General features: G+C 45.6%; 1 protein-coding gene across 1 annotated transcript in view; it reads left to right on the top strand.

The window, feature by feature from the left end:
* LOC137434415 (uncharacterized) overlaps positions 1 to 20,436 on the top strand; it is a 137,492-nt gene extending 117,056 nt beyond the window's left edge. The window contains exons 13-15 of the mRNA XM_078785177.1: positions 17,903 to 18,047; positions 18,603 to 18,785; positions 19,637 to 20,436. Of these exons, the coding sequence (XP_078641303.1) occupies positions 17,903 to 18,047; positions 18,603 to 18,785; positions 19,637 to 19,704 (396 nt within the window). The 3' untranslated portion in view covers positions 19,705 to 20,436. The remainder of the gene's footprint in view (positions 1 to 17,902; positions 18,048 to 18,602; positions 18,786 to 19,636) is intronic.
* The last annotated feature ends 1,816 nt before the right edge of the window (positions 20,437 to 22,252 follow it).

Genomic DNA, 22,252 nt, shown 5'->3' on the forward strand with positions numbered 1-22,252 from the left:
AGGTTCCTTGCCAGCATGAGAGACGATATTCTCTCCATAGGTTCCTTGCCAGCACGAGAGACAATATTCTCTCCATAGGTTCCTTGCCAGCATGAGAGACAATATTCTCTCCATAGGTTCCTTGCCGGCACAAGAGGCAATATTCTCTCCATAGGTTCCTTGCCAGCATGAGAGACAATATTCTCTCCATAGGTTCCTTGCTGGCACGAGAGACAATATTCTCTCCATAGGTTCCTTGCCGGCACGAGAGACAATATTCTCTCCATAGGTTCCTTGCCAGCATGAGAGACGATATTCTCTCCATAGGTTCCTTGCCAGCATGAGAGACGATATTCTCTCCATAGGTTCCTTGCCAGCATGAGAGACGATATTCTCTCCATAGGTTCCTTGCCAGCATGAGAGACGATATTCTCTCCATAGGTTCCTTGCCAGCATGAGAGACAATATTCTCTCCATAGGTTCCTTGCCAGCATGAGAGACGATATTCTCTCCATAGGTTCCTTGCCAGCACGAGAGACAATATTCTCTCCATAGGTTCCTTGCCGGCACGAGAGACAATATTCTCTCCATAGGTTCCTTGCCAGCATGAGAGACAATATTCTCTCCATAGGTTCCTTGCCGGCACGAGAGACAATATTCTCTCCATAGGTTCCTTGCCAGCATGAGAGACGATATTCTTTCCATAGGTTCCTTGCCAGCATGAGAGACGATATTCTCTCCATAGGTTCCTTGCCAGCATGAGAGACGATATTCTCTCCATAGGTTCCTTGCCAGCATGAGAGACGATATTCTCTCCCTTGGTTCCTTGCCAGCATGAGAGACAATATTCTCTCCATAGGTTCCTTGCCAGCATGAGAGACGATATTCTCTCCATAGGTTCCTTGCCAGCATGAGAGACGATATTCTCTCCATAGGTTCCTTGCCAGCATGAGAGACAATATTCTCTCCATAGGTTCCTTGCCGGCATGAGAGACGATATTCTCTCCATAGGTTCCTTGCCAGCATGAGAGACGATATTCTCTCCATAGGTTCCTTGCCAGCACGAGAGACAATATTCTCTCCATAGGTTCCTTGCCAGCATGAGAGACAATATTCTCTCCATAGGTTCCTTGCCAGCATGAGAGACAATATTCTCTCCATAGGTTCCTTGCCGGCATGAGAGACGATATTCTCTCCATAGGTTCCTTGCCAGCATGAGAGACAATATTCTCTCCATAGGTTCCTTGCCGGCATGAGAGACGATATTCTCTCCATAGGTTCCTTGCCAGCACGAGAGACAATATTCTCTCCATAGGTTCCTTGCCAGCATGAGAGACGATATTCTCTCCATAGGTTCCTTGCCGGCATGAGAGACGATATTCTCTCCATAGGTTCCTTGCCGGCATGAGAGACGATATTCTCTCCATAGGTTCCTTGCCGGCATGAGAGACAATATTCTCTCCATAGGTTCCTTGCCAGCACGAGAGACAATATTCTCTCCATAGGTTCCTTGCCAGCATGAGAGACGATATTCTCTCCATAGGTTCCTTGCCAGCATGAGAGACGATATTCTCTCCATAGGTTCCTTGCCAGCACGAGAGACAATATTCTCTCCATAGGTTCCTTGCCAGCATGAGAGACGATATTCTCTCCATAGGTTCCTTGCCAGCACGAGAGACGATATTCTCTCCATAGGTTCCTTGCCAGCATGAGAGACGATATTCTCTCCATAGGTTCCTTGCCAGCACGAGAGACAATATTCTCTCCATAGGTTCCTTGCCAGCATGAGAGACGATATTCTCTCCATAGGTTCCTTGCCGGCATGAGAGACAATATTCTCTCCATAGGTTCCTTGCCAGCATGAGAGACAATATTCTCTCCATAGGTTCCTTGCCGGCACGAGAGACGATATTCTCTCCATAGGTTCCTTGCCAGCACGAGAGACAATATTCTCTCCATAGGTTCCTTGCCAGCATGAGAGACGATATTCTCTCCATAGGTTCCTTGCCGGCATGAGAGACAATATTCTCTCCATAGGTTCCTTGCCAGCATGAGAGACGATATTCTCTCCATAGGTTCCTTGCCAGCATGAGAGACGATATTCTCTCCATAGGTTCCTTGCCAGCATGAGAGACGATATTCTCTCCATAGGTTCCTTGCCGGCATGAGAGACAATATTCTCTCCATAGGTTCCTTGCCAGCATGAGAGACGATATTCTCTCCATAGGTTCCTTGCCAGCATGAGAGACGATATTCTCTCCATAGGTTCCTTGCCAGCATGAGAGACGATATTCTCTCCATAGGTTCCTTGCCAGCACGAGAGACAATATTCTCTCCATAGGTTCCTTGCCAGCATGAGAGACGATATTCTCTCCATAGGTTCCTTGCCGGCATGAGAGACAATATTCTCTCCATAGGTTCCTTGCCAGCATGAGAGACAATATTCTCTCCATAGGTTCCTTGCCGGCATGAGAGACAATATTCTCTCCATAGGTTCCTTGCCGGCATGAGAGACGATATTCTCTCCATAGGTTCCTTGCCAGCACGAGAGACAATATTCTCTCCATAGGTTCCTTGCTGGCATGAGAGACAATATTCTCTCCATAGGTTCCTTGCCAGCATGAGAGACAATATTCTCTCCATAGGTTCCTTGCTGGCATGAGAGACAATATTCTCTCCATAGGTTCCTTGCCAGCATGAGAGACAATATTCTCTCCATAGGTTCCTTGCCGGCACGAGAGACAATATTCTCTCCATAGGTTCCTTGCCAGCATGAGAGACAATATTCTCTCCATAGGTTCCTTGCCGGCATGAGAGACGATATTCTCTCCATAGGTTCCTTGCCAGCACGAGAGACAATATTCTCTCCATAGGTTCCTTGCCAGCATGAGAGACAATATTCTCTCCATAGGTTCCTTGCCGGCATGAGAGACGATATTCTCTCCATAGGTTCCTTGCCAGCACGAGAGACAATATTCTCTCCATAGGTTCCTTGCCAGCATGAGAGACAATATTCTCTCCATAGGTTCCTTGCCAGCATGAGAGACAATATTCTCTCCATAGGTTCCTTGCTGGCATGAGAGACAATATTCTCTCCATAGGTTCCTTGCCAGCATGAGAGACAATATTCTCTCCATAGGTTCCTTGCCAGCATGAGAGACAATATTCTCTCCATAGGTTCCTTGCCAGCATGAGAGACAATATTCTCTCCATAGGTTCCTTGCTGGCATGAGAGACAATATTCTCTCCATAGGTTCCTTGCCAGCATGAGAGACAATATTCTCTCCATAGGTTCCTTGCCAGCATGAGAGACAATATTCTCTCCATAGGTTCCTTGCCAGCATGAGAGACAATATTCTCTCCATAGGTTCCTTGCCAGCATGAGAGACGATATTCTCTCCATAGGTTCCTTGCCAGCATGAGAGACAATATTCTCTCCATAGGTTCCTTGCCAGCACGAGAGACAATATTCTCTCCATAGGTTCCTTGCTGGCATGAGAGACAATATTCTCTCCATAGGTTCCTTGCCAGCATGAGAGACAATATTCTCTCCATAGGTTCCTTGCTGGCATGAGAGACAATATTCTCTCCATAGGTTCCTTGCCAGCATGAGAGACAATATTCTCTCCATAGGTTCCTTGCCAGCATGAGAGACAATATTCTCTCCATAGGTTCCTTGCCAGCACGAGAGACAATATTCTCTCCATAGGTTCCTTGCTGGCATGAGAGACAATATTCTCTCCATAGGTTCCTTGCCAGCATGAGAGACAATATTCTCTCCATAGGTTCCTTGCTGGCATGAGAGACAATATTCTCTCCATAAGGTTCCTTGCCAGCATGAGAGACAATATTCTCTCCATAGGTTCCTTGCCAGCATGAGAGACGATATTCTCTCCATAGGTTCCTTGCCAGCATGAGAGACAATATTCTCTCCATAGGTTCCTTGCCAGCATGAGAGACAATATTCTCTCCATAGGTTCCTTGCCAGCACGAGAGACAATATTCTCTCCATAGGTTCCTTGCCAGCATGAGAGACAATATTCTCTCCATAGGTTCCTTGCCAGCATGAGAGACGATATTCTCTCCATAGGTTCCTTGCTGGCATGAGAGACAATATTCTCTCCATAGGTTCCTTGCCAGCATGAGAGACGATATTCTCTCCATAGGTTCCTTGCCAGCATGAGAGACGATATTCTCTCCATAGGTTCCTTGCCAGCATGAGAGACAATATTCTCTCCATAGGTTCCTTGCCAGCACGAGAGACAATATTCTCTCCATAGGTTCCTTGCCAGCATGAGAGACAATATTCTCTCCATAGGTTCCTTGCCAGCATGAGAGACAATATTCTCTCCATAGGTTCCTTGCTGGCATGAGAGACAATATTCTCTCCATAGGTTCCTTGCCAGCATGAGAGACAATATTCTCTCCATAGGTTCCTTGCTGGCATGAGAGACAATATTCTCTCCATAGGTTCCTTGCCAGCATGAGAGACAATATTCTCTCCATAGGTTCCTTGCCAGCATGAGAGACAATATTCTCTCCATAGGTTCCTTGCAGGCATGAGAGACAATATTCTCTCCATAGGTTCCTTGCCAGCATGAGAGACAATATTCTCTCCATAGGTTCCTTGCCAGCATGAGAGACAATATTCTCTCCATAGGTTCCTTGCCAGCATGAGAGACAATATTCTCTCCATAGGTTCCTTGCCAGCATGAGAGACAATATTCTCTCCATAGGTTCCTTGCCAGCATGAGAGACGATATTCTCTCCATAGGTTCCTTGCCAGCATGAGAGACAATATTCTCTCCATAGGTTCCTTGCCAGCATGAGAGACAATATTCTCTCCATAGGTTCCTTGCCAGCATGAGAGACAATATTCTCTCCATAGGTTCCTTGCCAGCATGAGAGACAATATTCTCTCCATAGGTTCCTTGCCAGCATGAGAGACAATATTCTCTCCATAGGTTCCTTGCCAGCATGAGAGACAATATTCTCTCCATAGGTTCCTTGCCAGCATGAGAGACAATATTCTCTCCATAGGTTCCTTGCCAGCATGAGAGACAATATTCTCTCCATAGGTTCCTTGCCAGCATGAGAGACAATATTCTCTCCATAGGTTCCTTGCCAGCATGAGAGACAATATTCTCTCCATAGGTTCCTTGCCAGCATGAGAGACAATATTCTCTCCATAGGTTCCTTGCCAGCATGAGAGACAATATTCTCTCCATAGGTTCCTTGCCAGCATGAGAGACAATATTCTTCTCCATAGGTTCCTTGCCAGCATGAGAGACAATATTCTCTCCATAGGTTCCTTGCCAGCACGAGAGACAATATTCTCTCCATAGGTTCCTTGCCAGCACGAGAGACAATATTCTCTCCATAGGTTCCTTGCCAGCATGAGAGACAATATTCTCTCCATAGGTTCCTTGCCAGCACGAGAGACAATATTCTCTCCATAGGTTCCTTGCCAGCATGAGAGACAATATTCTCTCCATAGGTTCCTTGCCAGCATGAGAGACAATATTCTCTCCATAGGTTCCTTGCCAGCATGAGAGACAATATTCTCTCCATAGGTTTCCTTGCCAGCATGAGAGACAATATTCTCTCCATAGGTTCCTTGCCACGCATGAGAGACAATATTCTCTCCATAGGTTCCTTGCCAGCATGAGAGACAATATTCTCTCCATAGGTTCCTTGCCAGCATGAGAGACAATATTCTCTCCATAGGTTCCTTGCCAGCATGAGAGACAATATTCTCTCCATAGGTTCCTTGCCAGCACGAGAGACAATATTCTCTCCATAGGTTCCTTGCCAGCACGAGAGACAATATTCTCTCCATAGGTTCCTTGCCAGCATGAGAGACAATATTCTCTCCATAGGTTCCTTGCCAGCATGAGAGACAATATTCTCTCCATAGGTTCCTTGCCAGCACGAGAGACAATATTCTCTCCATAGGTTCCTTGCCAGCATGAGAGACAATATTCTCTCCATAGGTTCCTTGCCAGCATGAGAGACGATATTCTCTCCATAGGTTCCTTGCCAGCATGAGAGACAATATTCTCTCCATAGGTTCCTTGCCAGCATGAGAGACAATATTCTCTCCATAGGTTCCTTGCTGGCATGAGAGACAATATTCTCTCCATAGGTTCCTTGCCAGCACGAGAGACAATATTCTCTCCATAGGTTCCTTGCCAGCATGAGAGACAATATTCTCTCCATAGGTTCCTTGCCAGCATGAGAGACAATATTCTCTCCATAGGTTCCTTGCTGGCATGAGAGACAATATTCTCTCCATAGGTTCCTTGCCAGCATGAGAGACAATATTCTCTCCATAGGTTCCTTGCCAGCATGAGAGACAATATTCTCTCCATAGGTTCCTTGCTGGCATGAGAGACAATATTCTCTCCATAGGTTCCTTGCCAGCATGAGAGACAATATTCTCTCCATAGGTTCCTTGCCAGCATGAGAGACAATATTCTCTCCATAGGTTCCTTGCCAGCATGAGAGACAATATTCTCTCCATAGGTTCCTTGCCAGCATGAGAGACAATATTCTCTCCATAGGTTCCTTGCCAGCATGAGAGACAATATTCTCTCCCATAGGTTCCTTGCTGGCATGAGAGACAATATTCTCTCCATAGGTTCCTTGCCAGCATGAGAGACAATATTCTCTCCATAGGTTCCTTGCCAGCATGAGAGACAATATTCTCTCCATAGGTTCCTTGCCAGCATGAGAGACAATATTCTCTCCATAGGTTCCTTGCCAGCATGAGAGACAATATTCTCTCCATAGGTTCCTTGCAGGCATGAGAGACAATATTCTCTCCATAGGTTCCTTGCCAGCACGAGAGACAATATTCTCTCCATAGGTTCCTTGCTGGCATGAGAGACAATATTCTCTCCATAGGTTCCTTGCCAGCATGAGAGACAATATTCTCTCCATAGGTTCCTTGCTGGCATGAGAGACAATATTCTCCTCCATAGGTTCCTTGCCAGCATGAGAGACAATATTCTCTCCATAGGTTCCTTGCCAGCATGAGAGACAATATTCTCTCCATAGGTTCCTTGCTGGCATGAGAGACAATATTCTCTCCATAGGTTCCTTGCCAGCATGAGAGACAATATTCTCTCCATAGGTTCCTTGCCAGCATGAGAGACGATATTCTCTCCATAGGTTCCTTGCCAGCATGAGAGACAATATTCTCTCCATAGGTTCCTTGCCAGCATGAGAGACAATATTCTCTCCATAGGTTCCTTGCCAGCATGAGAGACAATATTCTCTCCATAGGTTCCTTGCCAGCATGAGAGACGATATTCCTCTCCATAGGTTCCTTGCCAGCATGAGAGACAATATTCTCTCCATAGGTTCCTTGCCAGTCATGAGAGACAATATTCCCTCCATAGGTTCCTTGCCAGCATGAGAGACAATATTCTCTCCATAGGTTCCTTGCCAGCATGAGAGACGATATTCTCTCCATAGGTTCCTTGCCAGCATGAGAGACAATATTCTCTCCATAGGGTTCCTTGCTGGCATGAGAGACAATATTCTCTCCATAGGTTCCTTGCCAGCATGAGAGACAATATTCTCTCCATAGGTTCGTTGCCAGCATGAGAGACAATATTCTCTCCATAGGTTCCTTGCCAGCATGAGAGACGATATTCTCTCCATAGGTTCCTTGCCAGCATGAGAGACGATATTCTCTCCATAGGTTCCTTGCCAGCATGAGAGACAATATTCTCTCCATAGGTTCCTTGCCAGCACGAGAGACAATATTCTCTCCATAGGTTCCTTGCTGGCAGAGGAGAGACAAGATTCTCTCCATAGGTTCCTTGCCAGCACTGAGAGACAATATTCTCTCCATAGGTTCCTTGCCAGCACGAGAGACAATATTCTCTCCATAGGTTCCTTGCCAGCACGAGAGACAATATTCTCTCCATAGGTTCCTTGCCAGCACGAGAGATCAATATTCTCTCCATAGGTTTCCTTGCCAGCACGAGAGACAATATTCTCTCCATAGGTTCCTTGCCAGCACGAGAGACAATATTCTCTCCATAGGTTCCTTGCCAGCACGAGAGACAATATTCTCTCCATAGGTTCCTTGCCAGCACGAGAGACAATATTCTCTCCATAGGTTCCTTGCCAGCACGAGAGACAATATTCTCTCCATAGGTTCCTTGCCAGCACGAGAGACAATATTCTCTCCATAGGTTCCTTGCCCAGCACGAGAGACAATATTCTCTCCATAGGTTCCTTGCCAGCACGAGAGACAATATTCTCTCCATAGGTTTCCTTGCCAGCACGAGAGACAATATTCTCTCCATAGGTTCCTTGCCAGCACGAGAGACAATATTCTCTCCATAGGTTCCTTGCCAGCACGAGAGACAATATTCTCTCCATAGGTTCCTTGCCAGCACGAGAGACAATATTCTCTCCATAGGTTCCTTGCCAGCACGAGAGACAATATTCTCTCCATAGGTTCCTTGCTGGCATGAGAGACAATATTCTCTCCATAGGTTCCTTGCCAGCATGAGAGACAATATTCTCTCCATAGGTTCCTTGCCAGCATGAGAGACAATATTCTCTCCATAGGTTCCTTGCCAGCATGAGAGACAATATTCTCTCCATAGGTTCCTTGCCAGCATGAGAGACAATATTCCCTCCATAGGTTCCTTGCCAGCATGAGAGACAATATTCTCTCCATAGGTTCCTTGCCAGCATGAGAGACGATATTCTCTCCATAGGTTCCTTGCCAGCATGAGAGACAATATTCTCTCCATAGGTTCCTTGCTGGCATGAGAGACAATATTCTCTCCATAGGTTCCTTGCCAGCATGAGAGACAATATTCTCTCCATAGGTTCGTTGCCAGCATGAGAGACAATATTCTCTCCATAGGTTCCTTGCCAGCATGAGAGACGATATTCTCTCCATAGGTTCCTTGCCAGCATGAGAGACGATATTCTCTCCATAGGTTCCTTGCCAGCATGAGAGACAATATTCTCTCCATAGGTTCCTTGCCAGCATGAGAGACAATATTCTCTCCATAGGTTCCTTGCCAGCATGAGAGACAATATTCTCTCCATAGGTTCGTTGCCAGCATGAGAGACAATATTCCCTCCATAGGTTCCTTGCTGGCATGAGAGACAATATTCTCTCCATAGGTTCCTTGCCAGCATGAGAGACGATATTCTCTCCATAGGTTCCTTGCCAGCATGAGAGACGATATTCTCTCCATAGGTTCCTTGCCAGCATGAGAGACGATATTCTCTCCATAGGTTCCTTGCCAGCATGAGAGACAATATTCTCTCCATAGGTTCCTTGCCAGCATGAGAGACAATATTCTCTCCATAGGTTCCTTGCTGGCATGAGAGACAATATTCTCTCCATAGGTTCCTTGCCAGCATGAGAGACGATATTCTCTCCATAGGTTCCTTGCCAGCATGAGAGACGATATTCTCTCCATAGGTTCCTTGCCAGCATGAGAGACGATATTCTCTCCATAGGTTCCTTGCTGGCACGAGAGACAATATTCTCTCCATAGGTTCGTTGCCAGCATGAGAGACAATATTCTCTCCATAGGTTCCTTGCCAGCATGAGAGACGATATTCTCTCCATAGGTTCCTTGCCAGCATGAGAGACGATATTCTCTCCATAGGTTCCTTGCCAGCATGAGAGACAATATTCTCTCCATAGGTTCCTTGCCAGCATGAGAGACAATATTCTCTCCATAGGTTCCTTGCCAGCATGAGAGACAATATTCTCTCCATAGGTTCGTTGCCAGCATGAGAGACAATATTCCCTCCATAGGTTCCTTGCTGGCATGAGAGACAATATTCTCTCCATAGGTTCCTTGCCAGCATGAGAGACGATATTCTCTCCATAGGTTCCTTGCCAGCATGAGAGACGATATTCTCTCCATAGGTTCCTTGCCAGCATGAGAGACGATATTCTCTCCATAGGTTCCTTGCCAGCATGAGAGACAATATTCTCTCCATAGGTTCCTTGCCAGCATGAGAGACAATATTCTCTCCATAGGTTCCTTGCTGGCATGAGAGACAATATTCTCTCCATAGGTTCCTTGCCAGCATGAGAGACGATATTCTCTCCATAGGTTCCTTGCCAGCATGAGAGACGATATTCTCTCCATAGGTTCCTTGCCAGCATGAGAGACGATATTCTCTCCATAGGTTCCTTGCCAGCATGAGAGACAATATTCTCTCCATAGGTTCCTTGCCAGCATGAGAGACAATATTCTCTCCATAGGTTCCTTGCCAGCATGAGAGACGATATTCTCTCCATAGGTTCCTTGCCAGCATGAGAGACGATATTCTCTCCATAGGTTCCTTGCCAGCATGAGAGACGATATTCTCTCCATAGGTTCCTTGCTGGCATGAGAGACAATATTCTCTCCATAGGTTCCTTGCCAGCATGAGAGACGATATTCTCTCCATAGGTTCCTTGCCAGCATGAGAGACAATATTCTCTCCATAGGTTCCTTGCCAGCATGAGAGACAATATTCCCTCCATAGGTTCCTTGCTGGCATGAGAGACAATATTCTCTCCATAGGTTCCTTGCCAGCATGAGAGACGATATTCTCTCCATAGGTTCCTTGCCAGCATGAGAGACGATATTCTCTCCATAGGTTCCTTGCCAGCATGAGAGACGATATTCTCTCCATAGGTTCCTTGCCAGCATGAGAGACAATATTCTCTCCATAGGTTCCTTGCCAGCATGAGAGACAATATTCTCTCCATAGGTTCCTTGCCAGCATGAGAGACAATATTCTCTCCATAGGTTCCTTGCCAGCATGAGAGACAATATTCTCTCCATAGGTTCCTTGCCAGCATGAGAGACGATATTCTCTCCATAGGTTCCTTGCCAGCATGAGAGACGATATTCTCTCCATAGGTTCCTTGCCAGCATGAGAGACGATATTCTCTCCATAGGTTCCTTGCCAGCACGAGAGACAATATTCTCTCCATAGGTTCCTTGCCAGCATGAGAGACGATATTCTCTCCATAGGTTCCTTGCCAGCATGAGAGACGATATTCTCTCCATAGGTTCCTTGCTGGCATGAGAGACGATATTCTCTCCATAGGTTCCTTGCCAGCATGAGAGACAATATTCTCTCCATAGGTTCCTTGCCAGCATGAGAGACGATATTCTCTCCATAGGTTCCTTGCCAGCACGAGAGACAATATTCTCTCCATAGGTTCCTTGCCAGCATGAGAGACGATATTCTCTCCATAGGTTCCTTGCCAGCATGAGAGACGATATTCTCTCCATAGGTTCCTTGCTGGCATGAGAGACGATATTCTCTCCATAGGTTCCTTGCCAGCATGAGAGACAATATTCTCTCCATAGGTTCCTTGCCAGCATGAGAGACGATATTCTCTCCATAGGTTCCTTGCCAGCATGAGAGACGATATTCTCTCCATAGGTTCCTTGCCAGCATGAGAGACAGCATGCTCTCCATAGGTTCCTTGCCAGCACGAGAGACGATATTCTCTCCATAGGTTCCTTGCCAGCATGAGAGACGATATTCTCTCCATAGGTTCCTTGCCAGCATGAGAGACAATATTCTCTCCATAGGTTCCTTGCCAGCACGAGAGACGATATTCTTTCCATAGGTTCCTTGCCAGCACGAGAGACGATATTCTCTCCATAGGTTCCTTGCCAGCATGAGAGACGATATTCTCTCCATAGGTTCCTTGCCAGCATGAGAGACGATATTCTCTCCATAGGTTCCTTGCCGGCATGAGAGACGATATTCTCTCCATAGGTTCCTTGCCAGCACGAGAGACGATATTCTTTCCATAGGTTCCTTGCCAGCACGAGAGACGATATTCTCTCCATAGGTTCCTTGCCAGCATAAGAGACAATATTCTCTCCATAGGTTCCTTGCCAGCATAAGAGACAATATTCTCTCCATAGGTTCCTTGCCAGCATAAGAGACAATATTCTCTCCATAGGTTCCTTGCCGGCACGAGAGACAATATTCTCTCCATAGGTTCCTTGCCAGCATGAGAGACAGCATGCTCTCCACGGGTTTTTTGTCGGCACGAGAGAAAGCTGCCTGCTTCCATTTTGTCCTGCCCTCTCTAACTAGCTCTTTATCCCTCATCACCCCTTACACTACACACCTTTGATCTACTCTATTAAATGTATTTACTCTTGATTTTAAAAGTACATTTAAAAACGTTTTATGTAAAAAAACATTGTTTTTTTAATAGGCTTTTCAAATATACCGCACAAAGTGCACAGGAAATCTGTCGCTTTGGAAAACAACCATTACGGTTGTGGGGTACTGTGATCCATTAATGTTCCCATGATGCAGTTGGCCTTTATGGTGGCACCATCCTGCACTGCATCGTGCTGTAATTGTATACGTTGACCTCCCACAAGTGTTGTCAGTCGATTGGCCAAAAACTATTTGTTCCTACACATTGTGTTCAATGTTGTGCTTCGGCAGTCGTTCTCTATAGTGATCATTTTTACATTTTTTTGTCCAGCTTAAGAACCGCATTTTCAGGAAAAACATCGTGTTCGTAAACTGGGGACTCTCTGTACTTTTTTTTTTTTTTTTTTTTGGATACAGAGTCGAGGCTCGCGAAAGAGCTAACATTTATCAAACAAACAAATCAAACAAACAAGCAAACAAAGTATATAAAAAGGGGAGCGGTCGACAAGATGGGGAGAGAAGGGGAGGAAGCACACAAACAACATTTGAGAGCAGGGACATCGGGAGATGTTTTTGGAGGGAGAGGGCCTGGGGGGAGGCAGGATAGGAAAAAACGCAAGGACACCAAGGACTTCCAGGAAAGAAGTCAAAAGTCACCTCAAAAAAGTGGATTTGGGGTGAAATTAACGGGGGTAGAAAAGATCAAGGTTTTGGATGGGGGAAGATAAGAGATGGTGGTGAACAGCCGTTTTAAAGACCTGGAGGGAGGAGTGGGATTGAAGAGAGTGAGGGAGTTTGTTCCAGAGGCGGCAGAAAAGAGGAATGAAGGAGTGAAGGTGAGCAGAGAGTCTTGATTTTGGCAGTTTAACCATAAGAGGGTTGCAGGCAGATCTTGTGCGACCTGCAGGAATATTTGGGGGACAGAGCCCAGAGAGCCCAGAGAGAGCTGGGGGAGCAAGGCCGGAGAGGAGTCGGTAGAAGACGGAAAGACCACCAACCTGCCTGCAGTGATTAAGTGAAAGGCCCTCGGAGATAGCATCATCGCGGGAGATTCCAATGATTCTGAACGCTTTGGTTTCAACAGCGTGAAGACGAGCTAGGTGTGAGGCAGGAGCACCAGCCCAGAGGGGAGAGCAGAACTCCATTGAGCTGCGGATGAAAGCCATGTATGTGGTGAGGAGCTCAGGTGTGCCAAGGAAGGACTTCGGACGACGGAGGATGCCCAGTCGGCGACTGGCTTTGGAGGCCAGCTTGGAAATGTGGTTTTCCCAGGAAAGATCATGGCAGATAGTGAGACCCAAAAGCTTGAGTGACAGAACTTCTTGGAGAGGATTATTCAGAAAGTAGATGGGAGGGTTGTCCAGTCGGTCTTTTCGGAGAGACATCGTAAGAGTGTGAGATTTGTCAGGATTGAAAGACATGTTCCACTTGTTTGCCCAGTCTGTGATTTTGTCCAGGTCTGCAGAGAGTGAGGAGGCTGCAGACTGCCGATCTGAGGGATGAGGAATGGAGCGGCAGAGAGTGGATTCATCAGCAAAGAGATAGAGAGGATTTTCAAGAGAGTCAGAGAGATCATTGATGAAGACCAGAAAAGGCACAGGGCCCAGAACACTGCCTTTGGGAACTCCAGCCTGAACAGGAAGAGGAGATGAGAGAAACCCATTCAGGGCCACACGTTGATGACGACTAGAGAGGAAGTCCGCCAGCCATGCATGGAGATTTCCATGGATACCAAAGGAGGAGCGTTTGGTGAGCAGAGCGGGGTGCCAGACCGTATCGAAGGCACGTGATATGTCGAGGGAGACAGCTCTAATATCCTGTTTGGCATTGAGGACCTCCATCCATTGTTGAGACAGCAGAAGCAGCATGTCCAGAGTAGAGTGACCTAGTCTGAAACCAAATTGATGATCAGAGATCAAGCCATTGGAGAAGAGGAAAGATTTCATATCCGAAGCAATGATGGATTCCATGACTTTGCTGATAATTGGGAGAAGGCTGATTGGTCTGTAGTTGCTAGGATCTGTTTTTGCACCTTTTTTGTGCAAGGCGGTGATGTTGGCTGATTTCCAAGCAGATGGCAGTTGACCTTGAGCAAAAGAGAGGGTGAAGAGAATAGAGAGAGGGAGTGAAAGAGCGGAAGAACATGATTTTAGGACCCGTGGGCTGATGCCGTCAGGTCCAGTTGCAGAATCAGAGTCGAGGGTTGACAGAAACTTTTCCACTTTGTCAGGAGGAAAGGCCACGGAGTCCTGGAGCAGCTGGGTATGACTGGGTATGGTGGGTACAGAGAGGGATGGGTTTGGGACACAAGATTTAGAAGCAAACACAGAGTTGAGGCATTCAGCTTTTTCACGTGCGGAGTCAGCTGTGTAGCCGTTTGAGGTTAGGGAGGGGATGGAGGGGGAACAAACACCAGAAACAGATTTGACCAGATGCCACCAGGATTTGGAAGAGGGAGACAGATAAGAGAGTTCGGTCTTGAGAACGGAGAGATATTGTTTCCTGGCTCTCCTGAGGGTGGACACACACTTGTTTCGGGCTTTGTGAAAGGAAATGAGATTTCCTTCCGTTGGATTTGCTTTCCAGGAGACGAAGGCAAGTTGTTTCTGGGCAACAGCCTCACCACAAGATTCCGTGTACCATGGATGGGAGGAAGGGTATGACAACTGAAGACGAGATGGGATAAATCTGTGCATGAGAGAGAGCAATTTACTTTGGAAGAATTCCCAGGATGAGTTGATGTCAGAGGTGGTAGAGATGAGAAACCAGTCCAGATGATTGATGGCTGCTTGAAGACCGTGCCAGTTGGCCTGAGTGAAATGCCAGACTTGTCGACGCTGAGCAGGCTCCCTGACAATGGTCAGAGAGATGTCCACTTTAACAAGGACATGATCAGATGATCCGATTGGAGCAGAAGAAGAGCAGCAGACATTTTCAGGGAAGTTAGTCATAACCAAGTCCAGAAGAGAAGATGCTCCGTTGACTGAGATCCGGGTCGGGAAATTGACAGATTGTGTCAGTCCCAGTGAGTCGCAGAAGTCCTTTGCTGAGGAGCCATGGCTGGTGAGAGAGGTACCCACACCCAGCCAACTGGCACGGTGACAATTGAAATCACCACATATGAGGAAGAGAGAGTTGGGATGAGTAGATAGAAGTTGGTCCATATTATCAGACAGCGAGATGTAGATGGAGTCATCACTGTTTGGTGGACGGTACAACACACATATGAACAAGAGGTGGGAGCGAAGGGGAAGCCGTAGCCAGATGTATTCCTGGGGGTGAGGTGGAGAGAGTGCAGTGCAGGGCGAGTGAGGAAGAGAGTTTTTGATAAAGATAGCAACCCCACCTCCAGGACGAGGCTCAGGTCTATCATACCGGAGGAGGGAGTAACCCGGGAGAGATACTAAGGAATCAGAGACATCATGAAGGAGGAAAGTTTCTGTTAAGCAGATCACGTCTGGTTTGACAGAAGCAACCTGTATGGAGAGATCAGTTAAGTTTGAACGAAGGCCACGGATGTTTGAGGTCCATTCCGTTAATGAAGAGGAAGGGGGAGCATCGGATACAGAACAGGGGGGAGGAGGGGTAGGGTAAGATGTGGAAGAGGTGGAAGAGGTAGGGAGAGCTGTTGAAGGTGTGTCAGAGATTTCAGAATAGCTCAGAGAAAGGGAAGAATGGGGAGGACAAAAGGTTTGATGGTGATTGGGTGAGGCACAATGAGGTGTTATTTGAGGAGGGGGAAGAGCGAGGCAGAAGGTTGGGGGAGATGGAGGTGAGAGTTGGAAGGGGGAAGAAGCGGGGAGGACACTTTGAGGAGGGGGAGTGAGAGGGGGGAAATTGAGAAGAAATGAGGGTGGGGAGATTTGAAGGGGAGGGGCGAGGGGGGAGTTTTGGAGGGAAGGGACAAGGGGAGGGATTTGAAAGGGATGGGATATGGGGGAGATTTGGAGGGGAGGGGTGAGGGAGGAGTCTAGGAGGGGAGGGGCGAGGGGGAGTCTTGGAGGGGAGGGGTGAGGGGGTAGTTTAGGAGGGAGAGGCCAAGGGGGGAGATTTGAAAGGGATGGGTGATGGGGAGGATTAGGAGGGGAGGGGAAAGGGGGAAGATTTGAAAGGGATGGGTGATGGGGAAGATTTGGAGGGGAGGGGTGATGGGGAAGATTTGGAGGGGAGGGGTTATGGGGAGGATTTGGAGGGGAGGGGTGAGATTGGATTTTAGAAAGTGTACGATTAATGGGAAACGAACATTTATTGCAAAATGAGTTTCTTGTGACCTTCGAGTTAAAAATACGTTTAAGGACGCTGGATGGAGGATGGAGTGCAGGAGAGTTTAGGGAATGTAGAAAAAAGGCACTATAGGAGATGGATTTTTGAATAGATTTGGTGAGCAAGTCGAAAGCAGCCTTTTAAAGAAGAAGAAGAAAAAGGTGTTATAATATGTGACGGAATACAGAACTTGAGGGGAAAGTGTAAACATTGAAGGTTAATAACAGTGAAAACTATCTGGGGAAATGGGGGAGAAACACGTGGTCGAAGAACGAACGAATGAATAAGAATGAATAAACGAATGAGAACAGGAATAAGAACAGAGAAGGAAATGTTTTTTTTTGTTTTTTTTTGAGTTGAGATTTACACAAGGAAGTAGGCTATGGGGTGAAAAGACTGGGAAAACAGAGAACGAAAGTTATTGGATCACAAACGACGAAACAGAGAACGAAAGTTATTGGATCACAAACGACGGACCGCTGAGAGAAAAACAAAGCCTCAAGGTTGTACACTGTACAAGACCTCAAGACACGACACGAATTAACACGATTTTCAATACAGGTATGAAAGATTTGCACCGAAAATCTTCCTCGGGACACAATATACGTACACACACCATAAAATAAATACAGTTATAACGAAAATACAAATGGGAACAATTACTTAACTTCGATTTCAAATCGCTCACGACGCGGCAAAGGCCTTGCTCGCGACGCGACAAACAGACGATTAATTTATGAAAGATAAACACCGAGAAACTTCCAAGGTGCACACTATAACTTCACACACCGAAAGATAAATACAGTTTCGACAAAATACAATTGTGAACAGACTTAACTTTGAAAACGTGGAGACCGTGTGGAGCTTCGAAAATCCCTGCCGCCGTCTCCAAGATCTCACGAGATCTGATCCAAAGACAGCATACTTTATGGGATTACTTGTATTCTGATAGTACGTACTTTATAGACGTACTCACATTGTAATTGTAATAATTTATCGAGGTACTCGGTTGAACCACGAGGTGGCATTTGTGGCCTCCATTTGCACATTCTGTGTGGACAGACAGACAGATAGACAAACCCAAATGCAATTCTCATTTTCCGAGGGTATTAACAGACTGCAATGTCTCCAGCTTCAGTGATGTAAATGTTGGAGCATCCACTCCAAGTCTGGGAGGTAAGCGGTTCAAACCCCACCCGAGTCGTACCAAAGACTTTTTTTAATGGTACGTGCTGCTTCCTTGCTTGACGCTCAGCGTATAAAAAGGATAGAACATGGACAAACAACCATAAGTTTGTAATAATACCGCAGGCTTTGATGGGCCTAATGGCCCCCTAACAGGAGTGTCAAAGTTTCTTGGAATGGAACTCATCATTATTATATAAAGTGGTTCCAGTTGTTATTCCAGGCTTTCATTCAAGACTATTGAGCAAGCCCCCCTTTGTGCTGACCCTTTGCTCCTGGCCGCCATGTTTTACAGCAATACGAGAATTGGCGTCCAAGCCAACCTGACAGCTTCTTCTCATCGGGTGAGGATTGTGTCGTGCTTGTCTGGCACGAAAACGGCCAGTGGAATGATGTCCCGTGTAACTACCATCTCTCATACACGTGCAAAATGAGTACATGTGAGTGTAATCAGATCCTTCACTGTAATCTGGGTTCTTTCTCTTTCTCTTTCTCTTTCTCTTTCTCTTTCTCTTTCTCTCTCTCTCTCTCTCTCTCTCTCTCTCTCCCCCCCCACCCCCCACTCTCTCCCTCTCTCCCACACCCTCTGTCTCTCTTCTCTCTCGCTCTCTCCCTCTCTCTCTCTCTCTCTTTCATTACTTATCTAAATAAAGAAAAATCTGTAATTTCCTTCAAAACTTTCCTCCAGTACCTCATCCCACCTCTACTTATTTGTTATTTATAGTTAATGTGGCACAAAGTTTATTTTCAGCACAAAATGCCATGGTCTCGCCTAGTTGTTTGAATCTGTCATTAGTTTTGACCATCCATGACTTCATCACCAACAATCTTTGGAGGAGTTTTTATCATTAAAGGCAAATCAGATTTATCTTGAATAATTGTAGAAGTGTCAAATTGCCTCTACATAAACCCTGCATTAATATCGAGGAGAAATCTCAGTGTAACCTTATTTCACTTCTTTCCTTCTCCCTTTTCATTTTGGTGCTACACTTTAGTATCGTGTGGTGCCCCTCCGATCGTCCGCCACGCCCGAATCCTCGGACGACCTCGTGGACGTTACGCGGTGGGCGCGTATGTGCGGTACATATGCCAGCGAGGATGCCGTCAGCGTCACACACCTATCATTCGGTGTGGGCCTGATGGTGCTTGGGAAATTCCCCGCATCTCCTGCCATCCACGTAAGCCGCTCCTGGCATCACCCTGCTTGTAGCCATTTTTGGTTTCACAACAGCTTTGGAATACGATAGCAAGTTCTGTGTTACACATCCTTGGGTATTGTCACAAGTAGAGTAACAATATATATATATATATATATATATATATATATATATATATATATATATATATATATATATACACATATATGATGAGAGATTGGGGTAGTTGGGATTACACATTTTTTAAGGAAGAAGGGGCTTCCAACCAGAAAGTAAAAACTAGATCTACTCCGCAAATTTGAGCAAATAAGCAAGAGCAGACCCGGTGTCAGGCGATGTTTCACCCGCTTCACAGCAGGCTTCCTCAGGCCAATAGACCTCCATTGGCCTGGCCTGAGGAAGTTCTATTGAGGTTCTACCTAAGGAAGTTCTCATTCCGATTTTGGCCTTAGGAAGCCTGCTGTGAAGCGGGTGAAACATCGCCTGACACCGGGTCTGCTCTTGCTTATTTGCTCAAATTTGCGGAGTAGATCTAGTTTTTACTTTCTGGTTGGAAGCCCCTTCTTTCTTAAAAAAAAACAAGACAAACTATATATATACAATATATATACATATACGTATATGGAGAGAGGGAGAGAGAGAGAGAGATTTCAGGCTGAAATATCATTTTTCTTTATTTATTTGTTTTTACAAACAGGCAGTCTCCCAAGAAACACACTCGATTCCACAGTCACGAATAATTATTAGAAAAGGCTTGAGCAAGTTTTCCTGGCACTCTGTAACTTGTTAGAAGTGCGTCCACCAACATTTTTTTTGTTTCACAGCCATTATAACGATGCTGCTCTCACACTGATTCCCAACCGCACACCCAGCAGGGCAAATCCACAACTTGCAACGACGAACGTGGCGGTTTCATCCCAGCAAGCACCTTGGACATTAAACACTGAAACATCCAAAGACAGCTGGAGACAAGCCACTGGAGATTTAACCATTTCCCATCCAAAGCCTCATGCTCCGCGAGCTGCTGCGCCATTGCTTCTTCTTTTTTTCTTTTACGTGCTGGTCATCTCCTCCATTCCCACCTTGCATTTCGCAATTTCCTTGCAAGTCTGGCTGTTGATTTTGCAGGCAAAGTTGGCTCCCACATGACATTATCCTTCATGTGATTCCGCCGTCTCGGCCGAAGAATTTTGGGACGTACACTACTACATCTTCAAACTATGCATTTCCGGGGCTAAAGCAATTTCCAAAAGGAAGCTTGGCTGGAAAACCGCGATGTTGATGAAATGTCGCAATTATTTATGTCTTTTTTAATTACAGAAATTGGGAATTTTTTTTTAATTTCATGACATTTTCTGTAAAGACCTTGATGTAGTTTTTGATTTAAAAAAATCTTGCAAAAAGATTTTGTTTTAGCAGAAGATTGAAATGTTTATTATTGAATTAATCATTTTCTTTACACAAATGTTAATCGCTAAGGAATTTTTTTACATTACATCTGATTTGCATGAACTATCGTCTTTCCATCCCAGACAAACTGTCTTCATCATACGTCGTCCACATGCTTTAAACAAAATCCAGAAATGAGTTTTGAGGAGACGCTTCTGAATCCAACTTGGTTATCTTTAAACCACTTCATTGTGTGCACAAATAAAATTGTGATGAAATGGAACTCATTCAAACCTATCTTGTAATTGGCGAGATTATTTTGATTAATTTTCTCGATATTTACGTTTATGCCCCGACGGTGATGTATAGTGAAGGAGAAACCCATCTCCATCCCGACCCCGCGTGGTTGTTGTTGTGGTTGTTTTGGGGGTCGATTTTTGATATGTGCACCATTGGTCGGACAGCTGCTTCCACGGGTTCCAACCGCATTTTTTTTTTTTGTATACGAGATCGAGGCTCGTGAAAGAGCTCATATTTATCATACAAAAAATCAGACACAAAATATATAATAAGGGGAGCAGTAGACAAGATTGGGGAGAGAGAGGGAAGCACACAAACACAATATTTGAGAGCTGGGACATCGGGAGATCTGTGGGAGGGAGAGGGCTTTGGGGGAGGAGGCTTGGGAAGTAGAGGAAGAAGAAGGGGGGGGGGAGAGAGAAGTATAAAACACAAGGACACTGCAATGACTTCCAGGAAAGAAGTTGGTATTTCAAAAAAGTGGATCTGGGGTGAATTGGCGGGGGTATAATTGGTTTGTCGAGCAAGCGGGGGTAGATTCGACAAAATAATATGGCTGCCATCTTGGTTTTCTGGTGGGCCTAAGACATCAGGCCTGAAGACCTCTGCTGATTATGCACTGCCCGAGTTTCTTGCATCAGATTTCCATCGGCCTTGTTTGGGTCGAGTGTTATTCACGATGAGGGACTCCGGAAAATCGAATCATATGTCGAATAAAAATCATTAGTAAGGTTTAATCAAGCCCAGTCGGAGCACGCACAGTACGCGCCTCCCTAGAAAATGGCATCGATTAATTTTTGAACGGCCCCATATTGTTAAACAATTCGGAACATGCAACAAATCAGCTCATTCTGATATAACCATGGCGGAGGCTAACACAGATAACAGGTGTCCTGTTAACAACCTATTAATAGCGTTTTAAATGTGTATTTCTCAATTGGGTTGTTCATCTTTTTTTAACAGTGCTTTAAATGCGCGTTTCACAATTGGCCCGTTACCAGATCTTGTTGCAGATTGTAACCACATTGCAGTCATTCTTGTTGTAAAATACTATACAGTAGGCCTACTTCTAAGCAGCAAATGAGGTTGACCAGTATGGATGGACGTTAAAGATCCCCAAATGTCTTTCTCAAACAGTCAGCGAGTCATCGCCAGCACACTGAACAAATCACAAATTCTTGTCACTTTCAGTCGAGTGTTAAGGCCTGGTAAGGCGGTTCGTGAAAGACAGGCCAAAAATGTTCCTCCCTGGCCGACTGCAGATGTCATCTCTAAGCTGTCTGGCCTGGGTTTGAATTCTGACACAACTATAAAATACTATAAAATGTCATTCTGGTGTTTCACAGGCAGGTTGATTAACAATGTGTGTGTGCGCCATCCCTCGGGTGGATGCTAATCTGAACATCGCATCTGTTGGCATTATTTGGTGGACGTTAAAGACCCCACAGTGTCATTCGCAAAGAGTATGTGAGCTATCTCCACCACCGTGGCCAAATTCCAAATTCATGCCTAAAGTAATGCTGAGAAGGAAATGGGCACATACCCATTATAAACCTTGTTCGACAAGCTGCTTCGGTGGCACCGAAACTCTGTGAAAATAATTTTACATCCGAGAGAGGGAGAAAGACAGAGAGAGAGAGAGAGACAGAGAGAGAGAGACAGAGAACCTTTAAAACTTCATTATTATTTAAATTTAATCTACCATATTAAACACAATGTCAGTTTGTGTGTTTGTACAGATCTGTCCCCCTTCATAGGGGAAGGTTTTAAAGGCCAATCTTTTAACACGAATGTGTGTT

The sequence above is a fragment of the Myxine glutinosa genome, chromosome 10 (assembly GCF_964187855.1).
Source record: "Myxine glutinosa chromosome 10, kmMyxGlut1.1, whole genome shotgun sequence".
In the NCBI taxonomy this organism is placed as follows: Eukaryota; Metazoa; Chordata; class Myxini; order Myxiniformes; family Myxinidae; genus Myxine; species Myxine glutinosa.